Source organism: Epinephelus moara, chromosome 8 (genome assembly GCF_006386435.1).
Source record: "Epinephelus moara isolate mb chromosome 8, YSFRI_EMoa_1.0, whole genome shotgun sequence".
NCBI classification, from domain to species: Eukaryota; Metazoa; Chordata; class Actinopteri; order Perciformes; family Serranidae; genus Epinephelus; species Epinephelus moara.
The window spans coordinates 32,589,871-32,600,125 of NC_065513.1; the positions used below are offsets into that span (position 1 = coordinate 32,589,871).

At 42.6% G+C, this 10,255-nt stretch overlaps 1 protein-coding gene across 1 annotated transcript in view; it reads left to right on the forward strand.

Moving 5' to 3' along the window:
- Positions 1-206: 206 nt before the first annotated feature.
- Positions 207-10,255, forward strand: part of LOC126394141 (transducin-like enhancer protein 4) — a 59,733-nt gene continuing 49,684 nt past the window's right edge. The window contains exons 1-4 of the mRNA XM_050050786.1: positions 207-866; positions 1,259-1,344; positions 3,120-3,183; positions 3,310-3,354. Of these exons, the coding sequence (XP_049906743.1) occupies positions 822-866; positions 1,259-1,344; positions 3,120-3,183; positions 3,310-3,354 (240 nt within the window). The 5' untranslated portion in view covers positions 207-821. The remainder of the gene's footprint in view (positions 867-1,258; positions 1,345-3,119; positions 3,184-3,309; positions 3,355-10,255) is intronic.

Genomic DNA, 10,255 nt, shown 5'->3' on the forward strand with positions numbered 1-10,255 from the left:
GGAGTCTGCATAAATTGCATCCTGTTGGAGGTGATTGGACGACATGTGGGTGATTGGCAGGACGATGGAGCGCGGTGTGTGCTCTCATCTGTCGCCATTGGCTATCTTTAATGGTCGCTCCTCCTTCAGACCACACACCATTGGCTTTAGGGGCTTCGCGGAGGAGCCGGGAAGTTGTAGTTCTTTACAGCAGACGCACATCTGTAGTGCTTATTATCGACTAATATGAATTAAACTACACGTCCCGACGTCACGCTACGGGCTCTTATAATTGTTGTGAATATGTAATTGCGCTCGTACGACTGGTTGCTTCTAAATTTGGCTTCGCAGTGGCAGGCTGCTACAGTCGGTGAGGTGCTCGGTCCGCCGGTGCCGTGTGAGGATGTGAACATTAACGGAGGCTGGAGGAAATTAACCGATAAATGCGTGACGACGGGACACCGCGGAGAAGCTGAGTCGCAGACAAGCAAGGTCATGAGGTGTCAAAAGTCGATGCTTTGTAGGGAAAATCAGAGAAAATAGAGGAGACGCTGTTAGTTTCAGGAGAAGATTAAGCTTTGTGCGCGTAGAATAACGCGCTGGAGATTTTTTGGATAAGACTGAGACAACTCCTGCTTTTGTTACCACACTGAATGGACTTTTGAGATAGTGTCTAAAAGAATGACGGCCAGACAGAGGTCCGAGGATGTTGCCACTCTCCACGGAACCTGCACATAACCCGCAAAACCACCACTGACTGACCTTTTTACGCACGGGGAAAGATCCGTGCTCACACATTTGGTTTTCGTGTTTATGTGGATGAACTTTGCAATTCATTTTTAATGATTCGAGATCTGAGCAAGATGTACCCCCCGGCACGGCATCCGGTAAGTAGAGAGCAGCAGCAGCCGAGGCAGTGTGTCAAAACAGCGCAGATTAACAGCCGCGCGCCTGATGCGTAATCAGTTTAGATCAAGTTTCCGTGCCACTGCGCGCTCGCACGGACAATTGCGCTCATTGTCAAACTGCTGCAGCTGTGTGTGTGTCTGTGAGTGTGCGTGGGTTAACGTGTAAAGAGACTGAGTGAAACCAAAAGGCCATCCCTATCACAGAGGCCTATTGTCATCTACAGTCTTGCATGTGTTTGTGTGTGTGTGTGTGTGTGTATGTGTGTGTGTGTGTGTGTATGTGTGTGGTGACACTGAACTTTGGTGGCTCAGTTCTTCCTCTCTTCCCCTCCTTCACACGCTGTTTGGTTTGGGTCGAGGTCCCCCACCAGCCGGGGCAGCCGTTAAAGTTCACTGTCACCGAGTCCTGCGACCGGATCAAGGAGGAGTTCCACTTCCTGCAAGCCCAGTACCACAGGTGAGAGTGTGGATGGTGCATGGCATAAACATGGAAACATCTGCTCATCAGCAAAGCAGTGACAAAAATGAAACGTTCCAACTTTGCATTGAGCTGAGGAGTGATTGCAAATCTGATCTGTGTGTTTTTCTGGGTCCAAAAGCTGCAATGATTGGTTAATTAATTATCTTAAGAGTCGTTTTCAAACCATTTATTGAGAAAATAAACAGTAGATTGATCGATAATGAAAATAAACTGAAACCAGACAGATTATGTGAGGAGAAAAAAGGTCATTGCTGTGATGTTGACCTTCCTTGCACCAGTCACACAGTGTGACCAAAATGTTTCTGAAAATGCATGATGCAATGACATGAAACACAAGACAGAGACTGATTTTTGTTTAGGATTTGATTGAGGAATAAAACAGTTAGTTTGAGGTAAACATAAATCTGGAGATCCCATTTTCCCAAATCCTCCTTAGACCCCTCCGAACATGCTAGTACATTTGTCCCAGGTCCATCTATCGCTGGTGACCAACCGCAGGTAAACCCTATCAACCTTGGTATGCACGTCTCTCTCTGCGAAACGCAAGTGGCGTGAAATACTTTTTCACCCGACATGATGAAGTGTGAAATACATTGCTTGGGGGCAGAACCATAAGCACGATACCAATGCATAATAATCGCCCACCTCTGGCCTCCTCGTAATTATGGCCCAATCACCTGGTGAGATGAACTAGCGGTCCAGTTTGCTGGCCAATCCCAGAGCTGAATGAGCTGAACCGAGGACAGTTTGTGCTGCATGCACGATGCTGTGATCAAACTGCTGCATATGTGTGAAATCCAAAGTGCAGGGTGACACAGATTTGGTAGAAAAAGGAAGTAAGGGTCGGTCAGATATACACACTGAATACACATCACTTCTTTGGAGATTTTTTTGTTTGAAGCTTGATTTAGAAGAAAGTAAAATGTATTCTGAAACTTTCTTTGAGGTTAATTAATTATCAAATCTTCTGTGACATGTAATATCATTTTGAATATTTGAAAAAGCTTATTGGCATCCATATTGTTTGAACTGCTCGCTGAGTAAACTCTCCAACCTTCTGGGCTGATGGCAAAAAATCATCATCATCAAGCTCAAATTAAAGCTTATGTTAAGGCAGTAAAGAGTCGCACGTTTAATCTGGCTGTGCCAAAATTCTACAGCTGGTTCACATTCAGTCTCTGTCTGTCCGCACATCAGCATCCTACCTTTACCTGCCAGCCTTCTTATAAATTACATGAGCAAAAGCGTGCTGTCGTAATGAGGCTTTCCAGTAACAGACAGTATTTGAAAGAGTTAAGCTTTTGTGTAACCACAGTTGTAAAATGGATCCTCATTATATGGTTGCTTTTTTGTTGATGGTGCAGTTTGGGGCATCCACTCATGCTGTAAAGAATATATGATGAGGTTTGTGTGGTCGTTTATTGATCCATTAATTACTGCACTGCACCTGCTGAGTAAGTGTCTGTGTCTGCAGGGGGAAACTGGTGTGATCCAAGTTACTATTTTTTTTCTTTTTACTTTCTGCACTCAGATTTAGAAATGCAAATTTAAAGTAACAGGATGTAGTCACTTAGATGCTCAGCATTCTGCAGATGACACCTCTAATTTATTTTGTTCAAAGTCTCATTTTGTGAATTATGTAAAGTGTCATGATCTAAAGTCATAAATGATTTTTCTGTGTGTGTGTGTGTGTGTGTGTGTGTGTTTGATCATGGTACACACTAACATAACATTTTCCTTCTGCCTCGCAGTCTGAAATTGGAGTGTGAGAAACTGGCCAGTGAGAAAACTGAGATGCAAAGACACTATGTCATGGTGAGTCTCGTTGACCACATGTGTGTGTGTGTGTGTGTGCATGAGTGCATCAGTATTTGTGTGCAAAAAGAGGAACAGAGAGAGAACAGGTTTGTTTGACCTTGTTTTGATCTTTTTTCTTTTCAGTACTATGAGATGTCGTACGGACTGAACATCGAGATGCACAAGCAGGTAGGAAACGTTTTTACTCTGATGTAAAAAAGATGTAAAACTGTTTGAAATCACACTGGAGCAGGTGTCGAAGAAATGCAGATGGTGGATAAGATTAACACGAGTTTTTAGTTTTCAGTTTTTTTTTTCAAATCTGTAGTTGCTGCTGAATTTTGCAAAATCTTTTAAGGTACATTTGAAAATGATTTATTTATTACTACCAGTGCTAAAAGGTGAACACAGAAAAGGCCACACTGCTGTCACTTGATGGCAGTTTTGAATTTTAAAACAGGTTTTAAAATGTCCCGCCATGTTTTTTGAGGCCCCACGCTTTGTACATACAAACTTGCAAGAATACTCACAATTTAATTTATCATATTTATTTATAATAACCTCCTCACCTGTTGTAGGTAAACAATTTCTCTGCTAGGGATTTTTTAGTGTTAGTCCCACAGTTTGGGCCTGTCATGTACAGCATTCGAGCTATAGAGCTAACCATCCCTAAAAATATGTACCTGGTGATGTTTAAAAAACTCACCGCTTTGTTGAAAGGTATTTCCACTCCTCTAAACATCTGGATAAAAACTAATTGATAAGGTTTATCATCACCAAATGAAGATGGCAGCCAGAAATGACACATCTCCTGGCATCTATTTGCACAACATGACCCCAAATTTAGAAACTGTAAACTAATCAGTATTGGTGTATATTTGATGTTTCTTTCTTATGTTTTATATATTAATGCAAAGTAATGCAGAAATATTTTCCCTGTGTTTTACAAAAAGAGCCATTTCCAGCTGCCTGTATCAGGAAATACAGTCGCAACTTGAGAAACGGGTTGAAAAGTGCAACATACAGAATCATTTTTTCATCCACACGGTTTGAAGAGTCTTTGAAGATTCTGGAAATACCTTCAGCACAGCGGTCAGTTTTATCAAACAACCTTCTGGCTTTTTCAAAGATCGGCGGGTAATTATTTTTTTAGGAAAACGGGATGCTTAGCTGTGACTTGAATGTAATGTTAGATCATGAGAGACACAAACTGGGGGCCAGTATCAAAGCAGAATCATCCCAGAATGTACATTAAAGGTGCTACATTTCAAAATGGAAATGTGAGTTACAGGGGTGAAAAAATGAGCAGCTCGCTTGCCTTGTGAGGTTGAATAGTAATTCCGTGTGTGAATAATGATTTCATCAGTTTAATTGAACGAGAAAATGGGCTGAAAAATGACTGGAGTGAACGAGGATTTGGCCTTTAACGAGCCTTTACATTACTGCTGGCTTTTTTTAAACGCGGAGGGTCATTAGCATAAATGTCTGTGTTAACCACACATCAGCTGCCAGGCTAAATGGGCCACAGCTAACCAGCTACACGTTCATTTCCAGAGAAATGGTGTGTGTAGCACGTGTGCCAATGTGTGTTTATGAGTACGAGAGGATGTGATAAATGCTTGGCCTTTGTCTCGCTGTGTGTATGATTTTCTGTTTGTGTGTATCTATGCTGTGTGTTTACTTTGCTGCATGTGTGTGTGTGTGTGTGTGTGTGTGTGTGTGTGTGTGTGTGTGAGGGGCGGTGGATCTGTATAACAGCCTGTATGTATACTGTACATGTTTACTTAGCATGTGTGTGGGTCCGTGTGTATTTGTCTGTATGCACACTGTAGTTGTTTATTTAGTTGAGTGTGTGCTATTCGTGTATTTGTGCGCCCTGTGTGTGTGCGTACATGTGTGTTCTCGTATATTGTAGACCTTTACTTGTGTGTGTGTGTGTTAGTCTTTGCATTTGTTTTGGTTGTAGTGTGTCTGTGTGTATTTCTGTGTGTGACTGTTGCACACACATGCAGCTTTTTACTGGCACACTAATCAGACTTGTCTGATGAAATACGGGGTTTCTACTATAAATCCTGCTGTCTGCTGCTGCTTCTGCTCTGTGTGTGTGTGTGTGTGTGTGTGTGTGTGTGTGTGTTTATTGGTGGAAAGGGAGAATAAATAAAAAGAGGTAAAATGTGGCCTGTGGCTCTGTGTGGTGCCCAATGATTTCTGTCAGGAAACAGTTTTGGAGAGTGAATCCCTAATTTCTGCCAGCAGCTTCTGTGTGTGTGTGTGTGTGTGTGTGTGTGTGTGTGTNGTTGAGCGTCAGTCCCATTAAGGCAGTCGGCCTCCGCTACCAAGTGAATTGCTAATACTGCTTGTTTAGCATTTTCTGGGGGTAATAGGCCCATTGATTTTGGGCTATAGGCTCTGTTTTATTTACAGAGAAGGGCTCTGGTGCCCTCGTTAAAGAGAAATTGACTCATAGATGGAGGAGAGGACGGGCGGGGAGGTGGGGAGGAGGGATGTGGCGGGAGGAGGACACGAGGGGTGTAGAGCATGGGACTGAGCTGCGAGAGGACAGCTAATCAATTGCAAATTAGCGAGGCTGAAAGAGAAATAAAGCGAGCGAGGGATGGGGAAGGAGGCGGGAGGAGAAAGTGGTGAAAGAAGGAAGTAATAAGACGTTTTGATACTGAAGAGTGGCAGTGTTTCCAACCAGGTCTGACAACTCATTCTACTGCAGCGGATAGGGGGCCATTCGTTTCATTTTGAGGATTTTGGTCACGTAACGTCTTACTTCCAGAAAATGTATTTAGAGCAAGATTAAAAGCACAATGAAACCTCTGAATTACAGTAAATAAGACCGTGCTGTAATTATTTCTTCATATTTTCTGATGGTTTACAAACGTAAACTTTCATGTAAAACATCTCAATATCCTTCAAATTTAGATTTTACTTTAAATTCAACTTCTGTTCAGGGTAAACATGGTGGCAGGCTGGTGACACTGTAACAGAGACAGTGCATTTTGTTGCTCTCTGATTTCGGGACCAGGAGCCCACAAATAGTAAATGGGCTGCACTTGTGTAGCGCCTTTTTAATCTTCTGACCACTCAAAACGCTTTTACACTACATCACAATCACCCATTCACACACTGGTGGCCAAGGCTGCCTTACCTGGTGCCACCTGCTAGCCCGTAACCATCTCATGCTCTCACACACTGATGGAACAGCCATCTGGAGGAGCCTGCTCGCCCAGGTGGTCACAAGATCGAGAAAAGCGGCCTCGAGAAAACTGAGGAACAGTACGACATTTTGGGAAATACTCTTTTTCTTGCCGAGAATAAGATTAGAAGATTGAAAGCAATCCTGTATCTGTCAAGTAGATTTAAGGCCACAGCCAGCAGGCAGTTAGCTTAGCTTATCATAAAGACTGGCTAGTTTATACTGGTGTGAGACACCCTGACGCAGGCCTCCGTAGATGGCCCGCGAGTGACAAGTTTGCATGAATGTGCTCCAAAATGCCAGGCGGCGAACAAACAAAATATTCTGTGGATATGCACAAAACCAGCGAGGGATACTGGAAGAACATTACCTGAAAAGTAAGCTGTCTAGCAACATTTGAAAAACACTGATGTACCACCGAACATTGCATTTGAGTTCTGTAATTATAACTGTAGGTTACTTCCAACTCAAAATTATTTCGTATCACTTTGTGTTCCCTCGGGTTGCCACTCTTTCCATGAGGTCGTTTTTTTTTTAGGTCTTACCGTGATCTCTTTCGTTCTTCCACGCCCTGCGGCAAATAGCCTCTTAGTTCCCCAGTGTGGTGGCTATTTCTTTCCAATAATTCAAAGCCATTTGTCTGCACCTGTGGTCTCTCAATGAAGAGTCGTAGAGATGTCTGTCCATGCAAACCTGCCCGGGCAGTCTTTCCTTGAAGGCATCCCTGTTGAGTTGAACTGCAGCAAGCCTAGTTACAAAAATTCAGAGGTGCACGACCAAGTGCTACGACAACTTCCGGAGTCTCTGTGCTCAATGTGAAACAGGTGATTATGTCATTTTCTAGTGTGAAGCTCACGCAGGGGACATTATGGCGAGTATAAACTGCACTTTAAAATGACATATTGCAGTTTTACAGGAGGGTTACATGACGGCCTATTTTGGCAGTGTACAGTGATTTCCTAGGGTCCACTATTGAATGTTGAGATTCTACACACAGATCACAAACGGTGACAGCAGCACACTTTCTGAATGACTGTTGCAGATAATTTCTTGCTGATGGGTCGCATGTATAGGCCTTTTTCACGGAGGAAATTTTGACATGGCACAGGTGTAAATAATGAAATTAACAATGGCTGAATTCCATTTAGCTGCTGTGATTTCAGGGTCCTATTATTGTGCATGCCTGCTCACTGTTAGTTAGTGTTACAATATTGTCATTAGCAACACCTGTGCTTTTCCAACTATGACAGGTTAAAATATCTGCTGTGACAAAGGTCCATAGTGTTTGTTTTGATCGGTGAAATGAGACAAGAATCAACAGCAGAGGAAATGATTTTTTGTCGCAAATTGCAGCTCGCAGGTTGTAAATTTGATCATAACTATGGGCTCACACACATGCCGTCTTTTACTGCCTGAAAAACATGAGGTTGGGTGCTGAATGCTCCTCTTGTGCCAACTTTAAAGGCAGGTTGCACCTGACATTGCAAAACGACCATAACGAGCACCGTCTCACAGCCTACTGATCAGAAATCCAGAGTTTGGTGCTGATCTTCTTCCAGACATTGTCTTTCAAATATATAAAAATATTGTCAATGGGACAGATGTAAAGCTCTGGGTAGCTCTGCACTAAAGTGACCAACTTCTCCATATTTACAGACTGATATTTATGGCAGAAAGGAAAGATACCCGCCAGCTGTGTTGGTTGCTTTTGGCTTGTGCGGCTGCATTCCAAAAGTTGAACTTTGATCTTAGGTTGCACCTAAAAAATAGACATTTGAGACTGCTTACGCACCATGACAGCGTTGCTCTCACTTTCAAGCACACCATCCGCACATCTAAATTGACAACAATGGAATTAAGGGTGCAAAAAAAGTGGCATGCGTCTGGGCCCTTATAGACATATGCAATTGTGACATTTGGCCATTCACTTTTTAAAGTAATTAGAAGCTAACAGAAACCGCTGGCGTATTTATTTTATATATTTATGTCAAGTCTGAATGCACTCCTGCTTATAGTCAATCAAGAAAGTGTTTCACCTCGACTAAACCTGTCAGGAGGAAGAGAGGATTTATTTTAAATTTTAATCAGGTGCAAAAATACTTAAGAGCCGCATCATTTACACTAAGCACTAATTTTGCAGGGTGAGCTGTTTGCAGCCTCTCTGTATAACGCCCTTTGTTTTTCCCCTCTGTCCCTCCCTACCTATCTCGCTCTGTCTTTTACACACCCACTCTCTCAGACACACACACGCACGCACACTTACAGTCACAAGGGAGTACAGCCTTTATATGGTGGGGTCCATTAGGTGTATTAGCTGGTGGTGAAAAGTGGTGCTGATGTGGTGCTTACAAAGCTCCACAGGGGAGATGGACATTTGATCTTCTATCTGACCCAATCTGACTCCAGGGCTCCTGCCTGATCTAATTTCTTTGTTGTTAGGAGTTAAAGTGGGAGTGTTTGAGCTGTTTTTTTTCGTTGGTTTGAGCAACATCTGCAGCGATAAGTGGTCATTGCTGGTGTGTTGTTGTGCTGTGCTGGCTCGCCATTCTGTTATCGCAAAGAGTATACGGTAATCCAAGAAGCTAAGAGATAGCAAGTAGGTGCTCTCAGGTAAATAATGAAAGCATATTCAGAGACAATTTCTGCAGTAGCCCTTAAAAGTCAGTGGCTCAGACAGATCACAGCATTTAGTGCATGTTGTTGATCTGATCACAAGGGGCGAACCATGAAAAAAGAAGCTTGATGTTGTGCAGCTACTGCTGACTGTTTTTTCTGTTTTCAACCGGAGGAACATTTTCTCCAGCGACTCACACAGAGGGTCAAAGATAAATTCGGCGCGCATGATCTCGCCTCAGAGGTTATTGGGCTTTATGTGACCACAGAGTCCTCTAATCTGGCAATAAGCTCCATGGATCGACCTGAGTTTGAGTCCTAACCTTAGAGGACTCTCTGGCAAGTCGTTTCTTGTTATTTATTCACTGTCGAGACGGTGACAGGTCCAGGTTGAAGTCGAGGCCTGTCCGCTGCAGGAAAAAAAATCTCTAGGTTTCAACAAACCACAGGACACTCTTTGAGGAAAAAAAGGAGCCCTGCTTTTTCGCTTTGGTTTCTGTAGTGTGAACAGACGTGTTGGCCAAACAGGCTGACATCCCCCTGCACTCTGGCCGACAGTCACGATTGTCTGCCATTGATGTAGAATGTCACCTGAAATTGGTTGTGTTGCCTCGTGGAAAAGCATCTCCATTTCCCTTTCTGCTCCAGTGCTTTTGTTTCCTTTTCTGTGCCAACATCTCAGGGTCAACTCTTCAAAACGAATCGATTGCAGGTGCAGCTTGCAGAGTTGTTAGTGGAGATCTGCATCAGTCCTTATTTTTTTACACTACTGTGTTTGTCTGACAATCTTTCAAGATAAAAACATTGCAGTTTTAAAGTACTACATCAGGGGTTCAGCAAGTTTTAGCCTATTTGCTAAAAAGTACATTAGCGTTGCAACTAATGATTATTTTCATTAGTTATTAATCTGTTTAATATTTGCTTGATGTATTCATTAATTGCTTGGTCCAGTAAAAAAAAAATCCCAAATAGTAACAAAGATCTTTTTACTTTAAAAACAAAATTATTTTTATCTTTTATACATATATATCTTCTTTATACTGTATGTATTACATTATTTATTTATCCATTATCAAAATAGCTGTTTAATGACTAATCAATTAAAGGGCCACTGTGTAAAATGGGTTGAAAACAGTGACATCAGTGGTCAAATTCTAGATTGCAGGGCTCACTCGCTCACCCCTCCCGTCGGGTAAATGACGGTGGCCTCATAGGGACAAAAAGCCTTGCGCACGAGTTTTTCAGGAGTAGGTCTATCTAGCGATGAGGTGA